A 21,012-nucleotide genomic window follows, 5' to 3' on the forward strand; every position below is an offset into this window, starting at 1 on the left:
AACAGACTGTGCGAGATCAGGGCCGTACACAGGGCACCGGGAAGAGACAGGAGATGACAGCCTATGTGCCCGCAGCTGGATGAGGTAGTGGCACCTTAGTTCAGCAGGTGCCCAGGTCTGCCCATCGTAGGTGGAGAAAGACAAGGTCACACCAGTGAGTGGAAGGCGTGAGGGTGGAACTGCAGGTGCTCCCCTGCGCCCCACGGCTCCTCCCCACCCCCACCCTGGGACGACAGTTACAGTCACAGAAGAGGAAGTGGTGTTGTAGTTGTCCCCACTGGGGCAGGCAGCAGCGGCGGCAGCGGTGAAGGAACGAGGGTGCACGGGGCCTCCCCGAGGGGCCGAGTGAGAGGCAGGCAGCCGCCATGGAGCTCTGGCGCCAATGCACCCACTGGCTGATCCAGTGTCGCGTGCTGCCTCCGAGCCACCGTGTGACCTGGGAGGGGGCCCAGGTGTGTGAGCTGGCACAGGCACTGCGAGATGGAGTCCTCTTGTGTCAACTGCTTAACAACTTGCTTCCCCACGCCATCAATCTGCGGGAGGTTAACTTGCGGCCTCAGATGTCCCAGGTGAGTCGGCTGGGTGATGCCGGGGCATGACTGGATGGAGGTGGGTAGGTGGGCCCGGCTCTGGCTGAGGGGAGGTGCTGAGCAGAACGGAGCTCTGGGTGTGTTTGTAGACTCTTGGCTGGCTTGCCTCTGTCCTGACAAATTAAGCGGGAAATCGCCTTAACCTCTGACGGACTCTGTTGAGATCCATTTAAAGGAGTCCTAAGAGGTATCTGGTTGCCTTGTAGATAGCCAAGGGGGTGCATAAGGCTACAGCACCAGATTCAAGAGAGAGGCCTTCAGTTTCTCCCCCACCGGTGGCTCCTCCTCTTGGACCTCTTCCTCCTCTTCTGCCCCTCCTCCCTTCTCACATCTTCCTTTACCTCCGTTTCCTGCCAGGGCTTTGTGCTGTGTGGCATGGAGCACTGGGGGCTGCAATGTGAGACCCTGTGGCATCCCAACTCTGCCCATTTCGTGACGGGCCCGTTGAATACAGGGCCCAGGCCTAGGATCTGAAGGGGGTCCTGGGTGTCCCTGAGTTTGGCATTTCTCACTCTCCATGCTTTAAGTGGAGGCCTGTCAGACTATGCCCTGGTGAGCTGAGGAGATATATTCAGATCCTTATTTGAATGTGGCTGGGGTGGTGGCGAAAGATGACTGGTGGCTTTGTATGTTCTTCTCTGTTTCCCCAAGGATGCTGGTTTGCGGGGGGGGGGGGGGGGGGGGGGGCTGATCGCCCTAGGAATGGAAGATACAGGTTCAAGTCAAAGGGCTTTACCATGGCTGTGAGGAACATGAGTTGTATCTAAGGGACATGGCTGTGCCTGTGCCCTGGGGTCTGAAGGACATAGCCTTGGTGTAAGGGACATCTGTCTTCTTGCCCTCAGTCTGCCAGTCCTGTTTTTCCAAATCCCAGGGGCTTAGAAATGATGGACAATAGGGTTAGAGCCTGGTCCTTCCCTCATGTGAGGGGTCCCATGGAGTTGAAGAAGGAAGTTACTTTGAGAATGGCCTGCTGATGTCTCTAGGATATTTCTGGGGTTGTCAGTGAGGTAGCAGTCTCTGAAGCTGTTGTAAGTTCCCTGCAGGAAATAGGGAACAGAGTACCTTCTGTCCCCCATGGACTGTCCCTCTGGCTGGCTGCAAGTCAGCAGAGATTTGCCTACATTTGCTTGAACTCCAGTAGCTTTAAAAACTTGAGGAAGTAGCTATGGGACTCTTGGGCCCCAGCTCTGGCGGGACTTGGGGTACCCTACGATGTGGCAATCGCAGCTGTTGGGAAAATGGTTAGAGTTAAGGATGGACTTCCACCCCCATGTAGCATAACTAAGGCTGATTTTCTGAAGGGCAAGTGTACATGGTGTTAATCCCCAGAGGACCAGCTGTATTCCAACAACAGTCTTAACGTACCAGGCAATTTTGGGAACTTGGCTCTGGCCCCTAAAGACTTCTTAAACTCAAGGAGACAGAAGAAGATGCATCTCAGGCCCTTGTGCTCTAGGAATGTAAGACAATACTCACCGCTTGGGAGAATTAGGGCTTATGTAAGAACGGCCATTTAAGCTGGGTTTTGAAGAATCAGTAGGAGTTTTCTCATTGTTCTGGATCCCTACACCCATGAATGTTCAGGCTCAGGCTGGGCCAGTGTTCAGCCTAGTTAATCTTCCCCATCTATCATCTCTGTAGCTTCTGGTCTCTGGTCTTTCTGCCTTCCTTGGAAATTCTACATCTGGTGGAGATGTTTGCGAGAACCAATGGGCTATATACAATATGCCAGAGAAGGTACCCCAGGGAAATCCCCTCTGGGCCTCTGGGGCATTTGTTAGCAGAATCAAGCCAGGGACAGAGTGGCCCATGGGATATGGAAGGCAGAAAGGAGGAGGAAAGGAGTCATTGACTGGGAAACAGTAGAGATAAAGTTGTAAAGGTTAGAATGAAAAGACTAGTTCCTCCATTTCTGTATCTCTCTCCTTTGTTCAGCAAAAGAAATAATCTATATACCACCTACCCACCCATTTACCCACCTACCCACCCATTTACCTGTCTACCTATCCACTTACCCATCCATCCATCCCTCCATCCATCCACTCACCCATACATCCAGTCAACCAGCCACCAGGTCTAAAAGAAACTTGGGACAAATGGCTGACTATAGTGCCTAATAACATACCAAAACACAGTGTTCCGACTTACTCAGTGCCTGTGGCTAATCTCAGTTCTTCCCATCCCATTCCCTTCCCTGAACCTCACCAGCCTATGGGTTTGCCTTCCCCAGTCTCTTCTTCCTATATAACAGTTTGACCCTGTGCCCTCTGCCCTCTTGGTCCCATGTCTTGACCCTCTCCTCTCCTGCTCTCCCCCTCCCACTGTGGTCTGGTCCATTCTGCTGACCGTGCTCAGTTTACTATTTTCCTTCCAGGCTCTGCAGTCTCATCAATGCTTCTGGCTGTATTCTTCCTCATATTTACAATAAAAGCTCCCCATCAACCATAGCTCAGAATGGTCTTGTACTCTTTATACATCTGGTGCTGAAAATCCCACTTTATACCACCCACCCATCCATCCACCCACCCACACATCCATCCATCTATCCATCCATCCATCCATCTACCTACCCATCCACCCACCCATCCACCCACCCACCCATCCATCCACTCATCTATCCACCCACCTACCCACCCATCCATCCATCCACCTACCCACCCACCCATCCATCCATCCACCCACCCATCCATCCATCCGTCTGTCCGTCTGTCTGTCCATCCATCCATCCATCCATCCACCCACTCACCCATCCATCCATCCACCCACTCACCCATCCATCCATCCATCCACCTACCATCCATCCATCCATCCACCCATCCATCCATCCACCCACCCACCTATCCACCCACCCATCCATCCATCCACCCATCCATCCACCCATCCATCCATCCATCCATCCACCCACTCATCCATCCATCCATCCATCCATCCATCCGTCCGTCCGTCTGTCCGTCCGTCCATCTGTCCATCCATCCATCCATCCACCCATCCATCCATCCATCCACCCACTCACCCATCCATCCATCCATCCACCTACCATCCATCCATCCATCCATCCATCCACCCACCCATCTATCCACCCACCCATCCATCCATCCACCCATCCATCCACCCACCCATCCATCCATCCATTCACCCACTCATCCATCCATCCATCCACCCACCCATCCATCCATCCATTCACCCACTCATCCATCCATCCATCCACCCACCCATCCATCCATCCATTCACCCACTCATCCATCCATCCATCCATCCATCCATCCATCCATCCATCCACCCATCCACCCATCCATCCGTCCGTCCGTCTGTCCATCCGTCCATCCATCCATCCATCCATCCAACTACCCATCCACCCACCCACCCACCCATCCATCCATCCATCCATCCGTCCATCCGTCCATCCATCCATCCATCCATCCATCCACCTACCATCCATCCATCCATCCATCCACCCATCCATCCATCCATCCATCCACCCACCCACCCATCCATCCATCCACCCACCCATCCATCCACCCATCCATCCATCTATCCACCCATCCACTCATCCATCCATCCATCCATCCATCCATCCATCCATCCACCCACCCATCCATCCACCCGTCCGTCCGTCCGTCCGTCCGTCCATCCATCCATCCATCCATCCATCCAACTACCCATCTACCCACCCACCCACCCACCCACCCATCCATCCATCCATCCGTCCGTCCATCCATCCATCCATCCATCCACCCATCCATCCATCTGTCCATCCATCCATCCATCCATCCATCCATCCATCCATCCATCCATCCATCCACCTATCCATCCACTCATCCATCCAATCTATTCATTCACCTGTTCTCCTATTCATTTATTCTTTTATCCACCCACCTATCCTCTACCCATCCATCAAACAGTGACTATTCAGGGCAAGCCCTGCCCTTGGTGCTGAGGAGTATGGATGTGGAACACAGATGCTTGTGTTTTATCACACTGTATTCTAAAGGAGGGAAATGTAAGAACAGGACAATAAGGACAGGTGTACATTTTTAGGAGATGGCTCATACTTTGAAGAAAGCTATATTTAGAAAGGGTGCTTGGTGGCATTTTTGAGTAAGGAGTCTAGGAAACCTCACTAGACTAGAGCAGAAACCTGGGGTTGGTGACGGGTGAGCCTTGTGGATGTGTGGGTAGTGGCCCAGGTGTATGTGTGTGCTGCCTGTGCAAAGGTCCTGAGGTAGGTAGTGGCAGGCAGGTATCCACGTGCTCAGGGCAGAGTCTGTCTGTCTGGTGGCACTGGGGTTGGAGATTTGAGTAGAACATTTTCAGACTGGCCAGTGCCCATTAAGTCTAAGACCCACAGAAAGGCTGCTGATATCATGGTTAGAAAGAGGCTTCAGACACCACAAGCGTGTGCTTCCTGCCTCTGTGGGACTGTGCAGTCCTCCAAGTGGACCTTTGAGGCTCAGGGTCTGAGGAGAAAGAGATGAGTTTTGGAAAAGGCTTGGCAGGATGCGAGGCTCATTATACCCCAGGAGAAGCAGGAGGTGGTGTATAATACATCGATAAGTCTCCAGCCCCAGAAAGCCACGCAGGTGGGCATGAGGGTGTGTACCTGTTGTCATGGGTGTAGATAGCCCTTGGTTGGTATGTCTGAACTGAAATCGACACTGACATAGCAGTTGGCTTGGGTTTAGTGACTTGGAGAACAGCGTTTGCTGTGCAACCACAAGACAGGCATGGCTGTGAGCCCCTCCTGGCAAACCCAGTGTGTGGGCTTGCTGGCTGCCAGCCTAGCTCCAGGTTTCATCAGAGACCCTGTCTCAACCACACAGAGACTGATGGAGCAAGACACCTGACACCCACATCTGCCCTCTGTGTGCACATGCACAGCTGCACACGCAAACACAAAATTGAGACAGCAGTGTGGAAACACAAGCCCCCGGCACAGTGTGGACGGAATGCAGTGCTATCCCTGGGGGTGTCAGTCAGTGTTTGGATGTCAGAGGGACATCAGGACCTTCTGCATAGTCAGGTGTTTGGTTAAATGATCCATGTGTGTGACTGAAATAGAAAGAAGCATGGACATGAAAGTCCCAACACTGCCCCTTAGCTAGGGTCTCTTGCTGGGAGGTACTCTCCTTTTGAATCTTTCCGTCCTTTATTGGGTCTCCCTGAGTGTATGCATGGAAACAACAACTAGGAATTCAGGCAGTTATGGGCAGGAGAGTGACCCCAGAACAGCCAAGCCAGAGGGTCTGCCCCCCTCATAGATGATGGCTTTGGTATGGCTGTGCAGATACCTTTCCTGTCCACGCTCTGTGCTGTAGCATCTCCCCAGACCCTGAGGCCACATGCAGTTGGGGTAGAGTTGTGCACAGTGGCTTAGGGAGAATGGCTGGATGACCCTTTCTGACCCTTCTCCTGTGAGGGAATACTAACAGTCTGCAGGCCCAGCTGCAACGATCTTTTGTAAGAATCAGATCTGAGCACACGGAGAGGGGGTTCAGATGACAGTCCCGAGTGCCGGGATGACACATGTGTAACACCTGGTTGGGTGTTGGTCGGGATGGGACCTGGGGCCTCGTGTATGCGACGTGAGTGCTCTACCCACTAAGGCCCTGAAGTAGCACGGACTGTCATCGACCCCAGGTACAGGTGAATGTGAGGGAGGCACATGGCCCCTCTGAGGGGTATTTCGGGGGTGCCTGGGCTCACTGCTAGGAAGTCTGGGAAGACTGGGAAGCTGTTGCTATCCGCACTATGTGAGCCATGGATATCCCACCGTGAGTAGGAGCTCATATTTGAGATTTCAATTTGGGCTCAGTGGAACAAGATTTGAGGCCCCTAAGGTTAGTGGTCTCTTACGCTCTGAGTTCCAATTCCAGCTGCAGGATCTGGGGGAAATGTCTCAGTTACTTTTGTGTTTGTTTGTTTGTGTTTGTTTTTCAAGACAGGGTTTCTCTGTGAAGCCCTGGCTGTCCTGGAACTTACTTTGTAGACCAGGCTGCCCTCAAACTTAGAAATCCACCTGCCTCCCAAGTGCTGGGATTAAAGGTGTGCGCCACCACTGCCCGGCCTTAGTTACTTTTCTATTGCTGTGATAAAACATCACAGCCAAGGCAACCTCTGGAAGAGTTCATTTGAGCTTATGATTATACAGGGATAAGAGTCCATCGCTGGCAGGGTGGGAGTCGTGGCAGGAAGAGCTGGGTGCTCGCATCTCGAACAGCAAGCAGGAAGCGGAGATAGCAAGCTCAAGCTCTGTGAGCCAGCTCCAGTGACATACTTTCTCTGACAGGGCCACATCTCCTAAATCTTGGCAATGCCATCAGTTAAGGACCACATTTTCAAATGCCAGAGATGATGAGAAACATTTTCCAAATGATCACAGGGAGAAAGGTTTGTTCAGGCTCAAAGTTGCAGTCCGTCATGTTGGGGAGGGCCTGGTGGAGGGAGTGAGGCAGCCACAGACTGCATCACTGTCAGGAAGCAGGGAGGTGGACACTGGTGTCTGGATAACTCTCTCTGTTTGTCTCAGTCCAGGACCCCTGGGATGGCGGGCCTAAGTTACAGTGTCTCTCCACCTCAATTAACCCAATGGAGACAATCCCTCACAGGCAGGTACAGAGCTTAAATAATCTCTCACAGGTGTGACTGGAGGATTGGCTCCTGCCTAACCCCTATCCAGTCAAGCTGATAACACCAAACATTACAGGAAGTTACTGAAAATCTCCATGACTCAGTTCCCTATTTATGTCTCTCTCTGTCTCAGCTGCAGTGGAACTTAGGACTTCCTGAGCTAGACCAGTGTTCGAACTCTGAGAAATTCCCCCAGGCCTCTCACTAGGGGATTCTAGGCTTGGTTCTACCCCTGACCATGCCCACAGCTCCTCGCTGGAAATAAAACCATTCAGTCCTTATTGTTTCCCCCTCAAGGACAAATGTCAAAGTTGGGCCTTGTGGTGACAATCGCAAACATTGTGTTTGTTTCACAGGCCCTGGTTTTGGTTCCTCAGACACCTGCTTCAATGCCGCTCCCCCCCCCCCCCTTCCTCTGGTGGTCTATTCCTGCCACTGGCCGCTTAGCCTTTCCTCCAGTGCACCCGGCACAGTCCCGCCTCGGGTTTTTTGTCCTGGCTGCTTCCTGTTGGAACAGTGCTTGTGTCAGTACCCACCCGGCTGCCCTCTCACCCCGTCCAAGCCTTTGCTCAAACGTCAGTCTCTTGACACCTCACTGAAGTCCACCTTTTGTGCAGTGCTCGATCCACCTTTTCTTGTGTGTCTGTGTGCTTGCGTGTGCTCCCTATGTGTGCCTGCGTATACACAAGCCTGTGGGGGCCAGAGGTCAACCATGGTGTCTTCCTCACGTGCTCTTCTTCTGCATTAGAAAAAATATTTTTTAAGGTTTCCAATGGTGAGTACACGTCTGTGAGGGTGCTTCGCTTGTGCGCAGGAGCCAGACAAAGCCTGGGGCACTGTAACCCTGGAGCTGGAGTCCCCAGGGGCTGTGGCTGCTGGGGACTGAACTGGGGTCCTCTAAAGAAACACTACACGCTCTTAACCATTTTGCCAACTCTCTAGACCCACCATCTTTTTTAAGACTGGCCTGTGATACCCAGGGATCCTCCTGTTTGCACCCCACCCTCACCCCAGTCCTGAGATTACAAGTGTCACTACTGCATTCCGCTCTTATGTCAGATTCGAACTCACGTCCTCACGCATGCACAGTAAGTGCTTTATGCACCGAGTCACCCTAGCCACACCTAATTCTTTAATGTATTTTCTCCTACGGTGCCCATAACCTTCTTAGAAGCCATATGTACTCCTGTGGTACATGGGAGACTAGTTTCAGGGATTCCAATATCAGCCAATTATTTGATCTCTTGTAGAAAATGGCGTGCTATTAAGTCATCTGTAGGTGAGTCCCCACAGCTGGTAGAACGCACGCTATGGAAGGAGCCACACACTCTATTGTTTAGGGAGTAATGATAGCAGCTGTCATTCTGCAAGCCAAATACACCATGATTTATATAAAAAATTCCCGAGGCAGAATCTCATGTAGCCCAGGTTGCCCTTGAATTTGCTGTGTAGTCGAGGATGATTTTAAAATAAAAATAAGATGGAGCTCAATTAAGGAAGGAAGATACCCAGTGCTGACTTCTTTGAGCACACACACACACACACACACACACACACACGTATGTGTGCACAATACATGAGTGCACATGCATTCATATGCACAGTCATATAACACACTCATGTGCATTCACACACACACACACACACACACACAGGACTAAATTTAATTTAAAAAGAAAGCAGAAGGAAGGGAAGAAGGCAGGAAGTAGCTGTAGCTCACTCTGCTCCGTCTCCTAAAAGCAGCAGTTTATAAAAGACTTCAGAGGGCTTCAGAGGGACAAGGGTAATGTGGTAATGAGAGGGAATGAAGCCACCATTGATAAGTAATGCAAAACACTCTGTCTGTTCATATTCCTGTTCTTCTGATAATAAACATCCCAAAGCAGAGGGAAATATATACGGCTTCTATGCAAATCACTCTTTCTTAGAGCCATAGGAGATTCAAAACTGCCCCGGCAGGGAACACACAGTAGGCTCCCGTTCAGCCGGTCATCTCCTTGCTGATTCAGTGGGTGTTAATAACAATTGTGCTACCAGGTCTGGGTGTGGGGTACAGGGCTGGAAGAAAAAGATGCCTCCGTGCCTTCAAGAGGGAGGGAGGGAGCGAAAGAGAGAGAGAGAGAGACAGACAGACAGACAACAGACAGACATGTGAGCCAGTGAAATGGCTCAGTGGGTAAAATCACTTGCTGGCAACCTTGATCACTGAGTTTGATCCCTGGATCCCACACGGTGCAAGAATGATGTACACACACACACACACACACACACACACTGTAAAATGAATGAATGAATTGAAAAGATACGTAATTCATTTCTTCCCCAATATCTGACTGTGCTACGTCTGAGTTTAACCAATCACGGGTCAATTAGTAAAGAGCGTGCCTTTCAAGCAGTAGGATCTGAGTTCAAATCCTCAGCACTCAGGTAAAAAGGTCAGGTGTGGTGTTGTCCACCCATCACAGCCCATGGGAGATGGAGACAGGGATTCTGGGGTCTAAAACTCAGCCACCGCATGAGCTCCAGGCCAGTGGGAGACCCTGTCTCAACACACAAGGTGAATGGCTCCTGGGGAAGAGCCTTCCAGCTTATCCTCTGCCTTCCACACGCACAGCAGCCTGAATGGAGGCCCGGGGCGGGGCCTCCCGCCTGTGCTGCTCAGCACAGATCGGCTGGTTTGCAGCCATGGAGCCTCAGCTCTTTCATTCTGTCAGCTAAGTCACCAGAGGTGACGTCACGGCTCTGGATAAAGTACTTGTCATGCAACCATGAGGACCCGAGTTGATCAGACCTGACGGAGTTTGTCTGGAATCCGTGTGTTGGGAATGTTGAGATAAGGGGTTGCTGGGGAATCTCTGACCACCCCGCCTAGCCCAGTGGGTCAACTCCAGGCTGAGAAAGAGGCTTTGTCTCCAAAAACTACGGTGGGGATGAAGAGATGGTTCAGGGGTTGAGAGCACTGGCTGCTCTTGCAGAGGACCCAAGTTCCGCTCCCCGCACTCACATCAGGTAGCTCCCGGCCAGCTCCAGGGCCTCCAGTGCACATTTCTGGCCTCCTCTGGTACCTGCAGCCCCCACACAGCCCTTCACTGGTGGATTCTAGGCAGGGCTCCACCCCTAACCTGGCCCCCAGTCCCTCACTAGGGGATTCTAGGCAGGGGCTCCGCCTGCGTCACATCCCAGCCCATCTGTATTTTTACTTTTTGGCTAGAGCTGCTTGTCAGGAGTCTAGGTCGCACAGCTCTGTGTGTGTCTGTAGACATTTGGAGACTCTTTTTAAGAGTCTTGCTGTGGCGTGCCAGCTGAGCCCTGCTTTCCCTTCAATGCGCCACAGCTGTACAGTTGTCTGCATACCTCACCTCTCTGTACTTCCTACCACATACTCACCAGCACTGTCACCAACCGAAAGCCAGATTGCTTTGTGCTGGAAGCCCCTGCTGTTTCTCTACCCCACCTCTCTCCAGGTTATGAGCGCTGTGTCATCAGGGCCATGTTTTCCTCATCTGCTACTGGGTCTCAGTGCTGGGTAAACAGCAAACGCTTAATAGATGCTGGCTGATTAATTGATGGCTGGTGTTTGGGTCAGCTTTGTGTAAATGCTCAGTTCTGAGGTGGAGAAGTGGGTTCTCCTTCTCTCTGTCTCTGGCTTTCTCCGCATCCTCTCTCCCTCTTTCCTTTTCTCCTCTCTCTCTGTTCTTCTTCTACCCCCTCCATCTTTGTCCCTCTCCTTTCCTTCCCATTCCTTCATCTTTATTGTATGAATAGTGTTTTGTCTTCTGGGGGAGGTGTGAACACATGTCTACTCATCCCAGACAGGGCCAACAGCCAGGAAAAGCAAGGACACCGCCGAAGTCCAACTTGGTGAAGCACTGAGTGTCACTGGGTCACATAGAGGAATGTGGGTCAGGGGTCACTTAACGGGAGCAGAAGTGACTCAAACACAGCTGTGTCACCAAAGCCTGGCATGGATGGCGACTCATGAAGGCTGCCTGCGGGCAGCTCTGCAAGGAAGACAGTTGTCTCTTTCAGGTGCTGTGTCCTGTCTAAACTTCTGGGCAGTTCAGCTTGTCTGAGAGTGCTCACCAGTAGTCCTTACAGCTTGTGCTTGGGGAGGGCAGAGCCTAGAGAATCTGGTCTGTTTCAGGAACTTCCTACTTATTTTCTGTTGTTTATTTCCTGAGCTTAACAGGCTTTTCTGTAGGATAGAATGTTTCACCTCTGCTTAGCACAGCCTGAGTCTTAATGAGCTTCCTTCCAAGAGGTTTCATCTCACGGGAAATTGCTACACGACACCTCCCCTTGCCTCCTCTCCCTCCCACCCCTTGTTTCCCACTCTTGTTTTTGACACAGAGTCTCATTGCGGTACCCTGGACACCCTGGCACTCACTCTGTAGTCCATGCTTACCTCAGATTTTAGCCATCCTCTGCCTCGTCTTCCTGAGTGCTCAGATTACAGGTATATTTCACCACACAGGGATTTCATTTTTGATTTTTGGTTGGAGAACCTAAGGCATGATGACCTGTCCAAGGTGTCCTGTTTACCGACTTCAGCTGGGAGTCTCGAGAATCCTAGTCATTGAGGGCTTGCTGGGTGTGAGGGGACAGAGAGGAGAGGAAGCCTGACTCCCAGAATGCTTTAGACTCATGCTGAAGCGTGTGGGTCATCAGCTCCTCAGTGCAAAGCTCTGGACGGGATGAACAGCATGACCACTCTCTGGAAAGCCTCAGCGAGCCAGAAAGATTATAGGGCTGAAGGCAGGCAGAGAGCCACCCCTCCACCCCTCCACCCCTCTTCTATCTTCCCCAGTCAGGCCTGGTAACAGGCATTTCCTGTTTCCGGCCATCTCCCGGGTTTGGGCTGTGGGTGTGGAAAGCACAGAAGGCAGAATTTGTGTTGAGGCTGGGCGGCTTTCCCCCAGGCCCCCACAGATGCCTCTGGCCCGGCTGCTACTTCCTTGAACAGAATCCTCTCTAGTTTGGGCAGAGGCACCAAACAGCCAACTTCTGACTTGACCACAGTGCCTGGCTCCTGATTTGCCTAAGGTCTTGATGCTGGTCTAGAGCCTTGGTCCTCCTTTGTCCTGGAGGATAAGGGAAGTAGAGGGGTTGTCCCCAGGAGACAAGGACGAATTCTCCTTCACGTGCCTCCTACAGTGAGTGGCTTCCTGTCCCTCCTCATCTTTTCACAAGCCTCATGATACCGGGAAGTTCTTCTGGTGGTCTAACCGCAGTCACTGTGCTTTCTGAAGGAGCCCAGCTCTCTAGCTACTCTGAAGTGGTGGGAGGGGTTATGAATCATACTCCTTTTGGAAGGGTCATGTGATTTGAGGGAAGACAGCCTCAAAACTCAGCTGATCCTCTGAGGTTAGGAGGGGATTTCCTTTCTTAGGCCAGACAGACCTAAGGCCAGACATCACCTCTGGTATTGGTCTGCCAGCTCTGTCTGCCTGTCTAGTTAGTTCAGGGCCCAGACGACTTCCGAGTGGTACATATAATTCCTATGATGTGCTGGTCCCTACTATGTCCCTGTGAGGCCTGGAGAAGGGGCGGTGATGGCTCAGTGTGGTTCATGGAACCAGGGTAGGGCAGGGGCAGGGCTTGGCTCTGTGTGTTTCTCCACACTCCTGTTTTTACACGTGTGACTCTGGCAGGTGAAAACCCTCTGACAAGCCTCAGTTTTCCCACCTGTCAGATGGAAGTCCCTTTGGTCAGCCATTTCGTCTTCCACCTGTGCATGTATTTGTATGTATTTGAGCATGTGTTTATTATTACGATTAGTGTGTGTGTGTGTGTGTACATGGGTGCAGATACCCGAGGAGACCGGAAGAGGGCATTGGATCCCCCCAGAGCTGGAGTCACAAGTGTTTGTGACACAGGCTGGGAACCAAACTTGGGTCCTCTGTGAGATGGATTGCGAGACAGTGTCAGCACTCCTGGGCGTTCTCATGGGTTTTAAGCATTGAACCCAGGCCCTTGCTTTAGCAACTGAGTTGCCTCCCAGACTTTCTTCAACAGCTTAGAAATCAGAGCATATTTTTGGCAGTTTGGTCCATGTACGTATGTATTTTGATCACGGCCTCTCTACTTGCTTCTACTTTGGAATCTATTCTGTTTTTTTTGTTTGTTTGTTTTTGTTTTTATTTTTGTTTTTTTGACCCAGTGAGTTGAATTAGAGTTTCTGACAGGAGTCAGGCTGAGGGGTCATGTGGCTGCACTGCTGAAGAAAATGCCTCTCCCTTCCTTGGAAGCCATTATCTGCCTACGATTCCCTCTTCCTTCAACACAACAACTTCTCTTGAGCTCCACCCCAGCCCCAGGTCTTTAAATAGTTGTCCAAATGTAAGAGCTAGCCCTTGAGTGACCCGTGGCCTTAGGTCATGTTGATGTGTCATGTAGGGTTGATGATGCTACGAGTGGACCTTGTCTTTGGGGCGTCCGTGGTGCTGAGGCTGCATACATGAGGGCAGAGCTCCACTGGGCTGACAATCCAAGAGAGCTGCAAAAACAGTCTGCAGCTGGGGCTGTGCTGCAGTGAGTCAAGCATTTGTCCAGTGTGCGCAGAGTCCTGGGTACAGTGCCTCCCCCAACCTGGGGGCAGACTCCTGCCATCCCCAGCAAACCAAGAGGACTTCCTTATCCTTGGGTCTCCAGAGAATCTGAGGCCATGCTGGGCTGTATGAGAACCTGTCTCCCAAACACAAAGGAGGACCGTAGAGAGATGGTTTGGAAAGAAAGTGTGCAGGTTAGTGTTTCCTAGAGCCCTGTGGAGAGCTGGGTGGGGCAGTGAGGCAGCCCTGTGATGAGATGGGACTCAGAGACAGGGGAGTCCCTAGAGGGCTCACAGGCATGGGACAACAGAGAAACCCTGCCCCTAGCAAGGTGTAAGTTGAGTACCAACACCTGAGGTTGTCCGCAGACTTCCTCCTGTGCCTGCACATATGTACTAATGTTCACACATAACACACACACACACACACACACACACACACACACACACAGAGTCTTAGACAAAGGACAGTCATGACCTCTCTAGGCAAAGAGCCATCGATCTTAGCTTCAGCAGTTATTCCATTGGTTTGTGATGTGATGAGCTGATGGCCACACCTTTCCTTCTACCATTTTACACTGAGGCCACAAGCTGGGGACTGATGGTTGCTGAGAACTGATCTCTGCCCTCATGGGACTGGTGAGTTCACTGTGACCCCATTGTTAGTTCAGACAGTTAAGATAAGGTCTGATCAATACCATGCATCCATTAGTAGAGGCTTAGACTGTGGAACTTGTAGGTTGATGGAGAACTGTGCACATCATGGTGATGAGTGTGGTGATTGTAACAGAGAAGGTGATAATGGTGATGATGATGGTTTTGATGGTGACAGTGATGATGGTAGTGATTACGGTGTTGGTATTGATGGTGGTGATGGTGGTGGTGATGATGATGGTAGAGGTCATGATGATGATGGTGATCATGGCTGTGATGACAATAATTTCCAGATACCTGGGCTCACAGCAGGTCAAGCTCTTTGAATGACTCTATCACTGCATTACCAGATACCGTAGACAAGTTCTCTCTGTAGTTGTATTATCCCCACTTACCTGCTTCTCCATGTGTAACAAATTATTCCATAATTCATATGATTCTCATAAGGCTCTTTGGGTCAAGAATTCTGAAGCAGCTTAGCAGGACAGTTCACCCTTGAGGTTTTTCTTGAGGTCACAGGCAAATGTTAGATGAGGCACTTGATGGTCATTGGGTAAGCCATTTGATGATCTACTTCTTAGGTGGTTCAGCCATGCAGAACCTCAGATCTCCTCCACAGCACTGATTGGGCAGCCTTACCACACGGTTGTGGTTGAATGATGCAAGCAGTCAAAGAGAATGCGCGAGGCCACAGCCTCAGTTTTGAACAGTCCCTTATCATTACTTTCACCAGTACTCAGTTATGTACAGAAAGCTGCTTTAGCATGGAAGGGGTTACAAGAGAGATTACTGCATTTTCTTCATGGACACTGGGAGCTGGGCGCCATGATGGCCATCTTAGAGGCTGGCAACCATTATTACACTGTTGGAATAGCTGTAGATTGACGATGATCATTCCTGAGGACAGGAGCGATATCTCAGTTGGTCAAATGCTTGCTGTATGAGTTCGGATTCTCAACACCCACATAAAAAGCTGGGAATGTAACTGTAATTCTCAGCACTGGAAGGGGAGTCAGCTGGCCAGCCTAGGCTAATTTTAGGGAGTTGTGGCTTACTAAGAGACTCTGCTTCAGTAAATAAACTGGAGAGTGATTGGGGAAGACATTCAATGTCAAATTGGTCTCAGCTTGCACACACAGCATACCTGCACACACATACACCGGAAGAGGGCGTCAGACCTCATTGCAGATGATTGTAAGCCACCATTTTTTTTTTTTATTGTCAGAACATCTTGCTTAGTTTTTATACTCCTATGACTTGCTATACAATCTTGATGAATCATGTGCCAAGCCCAGTAATTTTCAAAAGATGGTTTTAGTATAAATTGAATTGAATTTATAGCTCAATCTTGGAATGGTTGAAGTACACCTTCCCCCACTCCAAGACTCAATGACTGTCTCAGAAGAGGAGGCAGAAAGAATTCCAGGAGAGATGTTGTGAATGACTTGTCTTCTGGACATGACACAGCCATAACTCTCATGAATTGATCACAGTTGGGGGTCAAGGCAGCACATTACCAGCATGGACTGGGGGGGGGGTAGCTGGTGCTAGGCTCCACCCTCTCTGAGGATCTATTGATAGCTCACAGTTTGTGCAAATCATTCTTTGCAGAGGGCGTGGCTACTGGTGAGGTTCCCATCTTCCAGCGAATGCCACACACTTGTGTGTACATGGGCAGCACACAGTGGACTGGGTGGGCTGTAAAATTCAAGAAGGACGTGGAATTTGTGAGGGGACTGTGTTGAGGGAGAATTGGATTTTTTTTTTCCCAAGACAAGGTTTCTCTGTATAGCCCTGGCTTTCCTGGAACTCACTCTGTAGACCAGGCTGGCCTCGAACTCAGAAATCTGCCTGCCTCTGCCTCCCAGAGTGCTGGGATTACAGGTGTGCGCCACCACCGCCCGGTTGAGGGAGAATTGGAAGTGTAGACTGGTTGGACACCAATATATTTTCATTGTATACATGAATGAAATTCTCAAGAATAAAGAAAAATTAAGAAGAAAAAAAGTATGGAAAAATGAAGAAACAAAAGCACAACTCAGTTTTCTTTTAAAAGGTTTATTTTATTCTTGATATTAAAAAAAATGTTAGCCAAGCATGCTGGTGCCTGTTTTTAATCCCAACGCTCAGGAGTCAGAGGCAGGTGGACCTCTGGGCATTCAAGGCCAGCCTTGTCTACAAAGTGAGATCCAATATAGCTAGAGAAACCCTGTCTCAGAAAAATAGAAGCAAAAAGAAGTGTTTTGTTTTATGTGACTGAGCTTCTGTCTTGTATGTTTGTCTGTCTGTCGTGAACATGCCTGATGTCCATGGGGGATATCAGCGCCCCATGGTGGGGTTCCCATCTTCCAGGGCTATGGATGGCTGTGAGCTACCATGTGGGTGCTAGGAACCAAACCTGAGTCCTCTACAAGGGAAACAAGTGCTCTTACCCACTGACCCATCTCTCTAGTCTTGCTTCTTGTGGCTTTTATGCATAGATACAATGGCATATGATCACACCTCCATCCACCCCTCCCACTTCTCCTATGGCCCATCTAACACACTTTCTCCCAAGTTTGTGTCGATTTTATATTTCATTATACCCTGTTAGTGCTGTTTAGTGTGGGGCATCCACTGGAGCTCCAGAACCCCACCAGTGACCATACCCTCAGCAAAGCATGATTCTCCTGCCCCAAAGGCCATGTGCTGCCATGTCCTTAGCAAGGGCAGGGCTTAGGTCTATGGCAAGGTCAGCTGCTGGATCCTGTGTAGGCACCCACAGCTGCTGTCGGTTCCTGAGAGCAACAGCTATGCCAGCTCCAGCAGACAGCGTCTCACGGCAGTCCCCCACCCCATCCTCTGGCTCTCGTGGTCTTTCCATCCCCTCTTGCATAGATTGATTCCCTGAGCCTCAGCTGGGGTGGCTCAGGGTTAATGTAGACGTCTCATTAGGACCGAGCACTTTTTAGCTTCTTCTTTTCAGCAGAGTCTGATGTTCCTATGAGATACTCAGTTGTTTGGGTTTTCCACGAAATCACTCGTAGTTACTTTGAACCTTCATGTAGCCCAGATCCTTTCCAAGATAAAGAACTCGTCCATCCTTTGTGTCTTTCTGAGTTGGTCCCCCCTTCTCCTGACGCAACCTCTGATAAGTCCCATCACCACCCCCTGCATTTGCTCTAGGAATTTGGCAAACACTATCTTATCTTAAAAATAACATTTTCGGGGCCCAAAGATAGGGTTCAGGGGTAAAGGCAGGCGCTTGCTACCAAGACTGATCGCCTGAGTCTGATCCTGTGGACCCACATGGCGGGAGTGGAGTTCTGACTTCTGCAAGTCATCCTCTGACCTCCACGTGCGCTCTTGGTCACATATAAATATTCATAATAAAAATATAACATTTCCTAGCTAGGTATGGTGACACATCCCAGCATTCATTATTACTTGGAGGGAGGAGGATTATAGTTCAGTGCTAGCAAGGGTAGCATTGTAAATTCAAGGCCAGCACAATTTTTGTTAATTATATTACTATTGTGGGTGTGGCTGTACGTGCATGTGTCACAGTTCCCATGTAGAGGTGAAACGACAACTTCGTGGAGTCTGTTCTCCTTGTCCATCTTTGTATGGGTTCTGGGGATTGAACTCAGGTCCCCAGGCTAACACAGCACGCACCTTTAGCTGCTGAGCCATCCTGCCAGCCATATTTTGATTTTTTGTTTTTTGTGTTTTGGATTTGTTTTTTTCGAGACAGGGTTTCTCTGTGTAGCCCTGGCTATCCTGGAACTCACTCTGTAGACCAGGCTGGCCTCGAACTCAGAAATCTACCTGCCTCTGCCTCCCAGAGAGCTGGGATTACAGGTGTGCGCCACCACCGCCCGGCCATATTTTTATTTTATTTACACATATATTTATTTTTTATATCTGTGTTTTCTGGTTTGCTTGTGTGTGTGTGTGTGTACACATGCGCACGCAAGTGCATGCACACCATAGTGTATCCACAGCCTCATTTCTCTTCCCCATAGTTCCTTTGTCTTAAGAATATCCGAACCTTTCTGTCTACTTGCTGTGAGAAGTTCGGCCTCAAGCGCAGTGAACTCTTCGAGGCTTTCGACCTCTTTGATGTGCAGGACTTTGGAAAGGTGAGCTGGATTCCCAGTGCCCAAAGACTGGTGTGTGTGTGTGTGTGTGTGTGTGTGCACACCTGAGGGCCTGCCTGTGCATGTGCCCATAGACTACTAGGGAGCTGGTAGCAGAGCCAGGTTGGCCTTCCAGGATGCTGCCTTCTCATGGGCTTGGAGGACGGGGAACACGTTCAAGGGGCTGTTTACCTACGTTCTGTGTGACCTTGGCCGGTCTGAGTGGTTCTGCCTCTCTGGTCTCCCATCTCTTCTACGTAACAAATTATTGCCTTGCCTTGCCTGAGTGATTGTGTGGACTTGATAGTGGGGAGACTTTGTCTGGGGTGCAGGGATGTATAGAAGATGTGCTCCCCAAAGTCTGGTGGGCATGTCTAACTTCAAGGGATAGCTTCAGGTGCTGGGAGCCTGAGGGGTGGGTATGGAGAGGAGTTTTGAGCAGTTATGTTCCTTATCACAGGTCATCTACACACTGTCTGCTCTGTCATGGACACCCATTGCCCAGAACAAAGGAATCATGTGAGTAGAGTCGAGGCTGTGAGGCTGGCCCATTCTTGAAGATACTGCCCACTGTGCCACAGCCCTGCTTATGCCCATCTGGTTCCCCAGGCCCTTCCCAACAGACGACAGTGCTCTGGTGGATGAAGATATTTACAGTGGCCTTTCAGACCAGATCGAGTGAGTATTAGGGCCTGATGGATGCAGTTTGTGAGACACAGTAGAGATTGGAGCCTGAGGGACGTGAATCTGTCCCAGAGTCTGAGGGAACACGGATCCGTCCTGGAGTTTAAGGGGTCACATTGCAAGACTGGGGGAGGGTGGGAGCATTCTGAATTTATTCTTGATTCTGAAAGTTTCTGATGGGTCCCTGGCTTGGGGCGTGGCCTGAATCTGTCCCCCCAGTGACACCGCAGAGGAAGATGAGGACCTTTACGACTGCGTGGAGAACGAGGAGGCAGAGGGGGACGAGATCTACGAGGACCTAATGCGCTCGGAGTCGGTGCCCACGCCAGTGCGTGGGTCTGGGAAGGGTGGAGCGGGTGGGAAGGGTGGAGACGGCGGCAGCGAGCTTCACCAGCCTCGATGGTCTCTGCCCACAGCCCAAGATGACAGAGTATGATAAACGCTGCTGCTGCCTGCGGGAGATCCAGCAGACCGAGGAGAAGTATACAGACACACTGGGCTCCATCCAGCACGTGCGTTACCCCCCTGGGTCCTGCTCGGAGCATCTCCCTCCTGCCTCCTCCACGAAGCTCCCCCAGGCTGCCCTTAAACTCATAATCTTTCTGCCTCAGCTTCCCGGAAGCTGGAATGATGAGCAGGCGCCACCACACCGGGCTCCATTGTTTAAAAAAGGCCTAGCTTAATAGAGACGGATAAATACAGTAAACAGTCCACTCCGCTGTTAAACCCACCGGTGGGCAGCCCTTGGCACTGTTTGATTGAACAACATGCTACTGGTCTAGACAGACGCACTGTAATCTTTAGGCTTCCTGCTTTTCCCATCTGCCAGGACCCATGAATCCACTTTATATTTCTGGATTCCCCCACTCTGGACATTTCCTATTGAGAAGCCCCAGCCTGCATGGTCCCACATGTTCAATTCTCTCCCCTAGCACAATAGCCTTGAGGTCTCTCCACATGTGCTGGAGCCTGCTCATGGTTGAGTAATGTTCTAGCAAGAATATTTGATCTATAATCTACCGGTTGACATTTAATGACATCCACTTTGGGCTATTAGTGATAACTCTGACTTGGGACAGTTGAAGGCAATTTTTTAATGGACATCCCCTTTCTCTTGATTTTCCTTTAATTTAAAAAAAATGAATTTATTAATTTTATTTTAAGTGTGAGTGCTTTCCCTGCATATATGTATGGGCAACTCGTGAGTGCTTGGCACCTCGGGAGGGTAGTAGAGGGCACCGGATCCACTAGAACTGGAGTTATGTGTGGAGTTTGGAAGCCACCATATGGGTGCTGGGAATTGAACTGGGTCCCCTGCAAGATCAACAGCACTGAGCCATCTCCTCATCCCCCGGGTTTTTTTTTTTTTTTTTTTTTCTGAGACATTCTCACTATGGAGCCTGGCTGACCTTAAACTAATGATACCCTTGCCTCAGACACTCTAGCACTGAGGTGTCAGGCATGTGCCACCATGCCTGGGTCTCCACTTCTTTTGCTCTGTCTCTGTCTGTCTCAATTTCTTATTCTCTGTATTTGCCTCTGTCTCTATTTCTGTTTTTCACACATCTCTCTGTCTCTGTCTCTGTCTATCTCTCTGTGTCTGCCTCTATTTCTATTTCTATGCCAATGTCTGTGTTATTCTGTAACTATCTCTGTTTATGTCTCCACCACTCTCTGTCTGTCCTTCAACCAGTTTGGCTGTCTCTTCCTTGCTGTTTCTGTGTTGTTATTCTGTCTCCCTGAGTCTGTTTCTTAGCCCCTTGCTGTTTGTGTGTCCCCCTGGGTTGTT

At 50.3% G+C, this 21,012-nt stretch overlaps 1 protein-coding gene across 1 annotated transcript in view; it reads left to right on the plus strand.

Moving 5' to 3' along the window:
- Positions 1-248: 248 nt before the first annotated feature.
- The window catches only part of Vav1 (vav guanine nucleotide exchange factor 1), a 67,947-nt gene continuing 47,183 nt past the window's right edge, over positions 249-21,012 (plus strand). Inside the window, exons 1-6 of the mRNA XM_052193711.1 lie at positions 249-569; positions 18,426-18,542; positions 19,000-19,058; positions 19,149-19,217; positions 19,443-19,551; positions 19,640-19,735. Coding sequence (XP_052049671.1) covers positions 366-569; positions 18,426-18,542; positions 19,000-19,058; positions 19,149-19,217; positions 19,443-19,551; positions 19,640-19,735 — 654 coding nt within the window. The 5' untranslated portion in view covers positions 249-365. The remainder of the gene's footprint in view (positions 570-18,425; positions 18,543-18,999; positions 19,059-19,148; positions 19,218-19,442; positions 19,552-19,639; positions 19,736-21,012) is intronic.

The sequence above is a fragment of the Apodemus sylvaticus genome, chromosome 9, assembly GCF_947179515.1.
Source record: "Apodemus sylvaticus chromosome 9, mApoSyl1.1, whole genome shotgun sequence".
In the NCBI taxonomy this organism is placed as follows: domain Eukaryota; kingdom Metazoa; phylum Chordata; class Mammalia; order Rodentia; family Muridae; genus Apodemus; species Apodemus sylvaticus.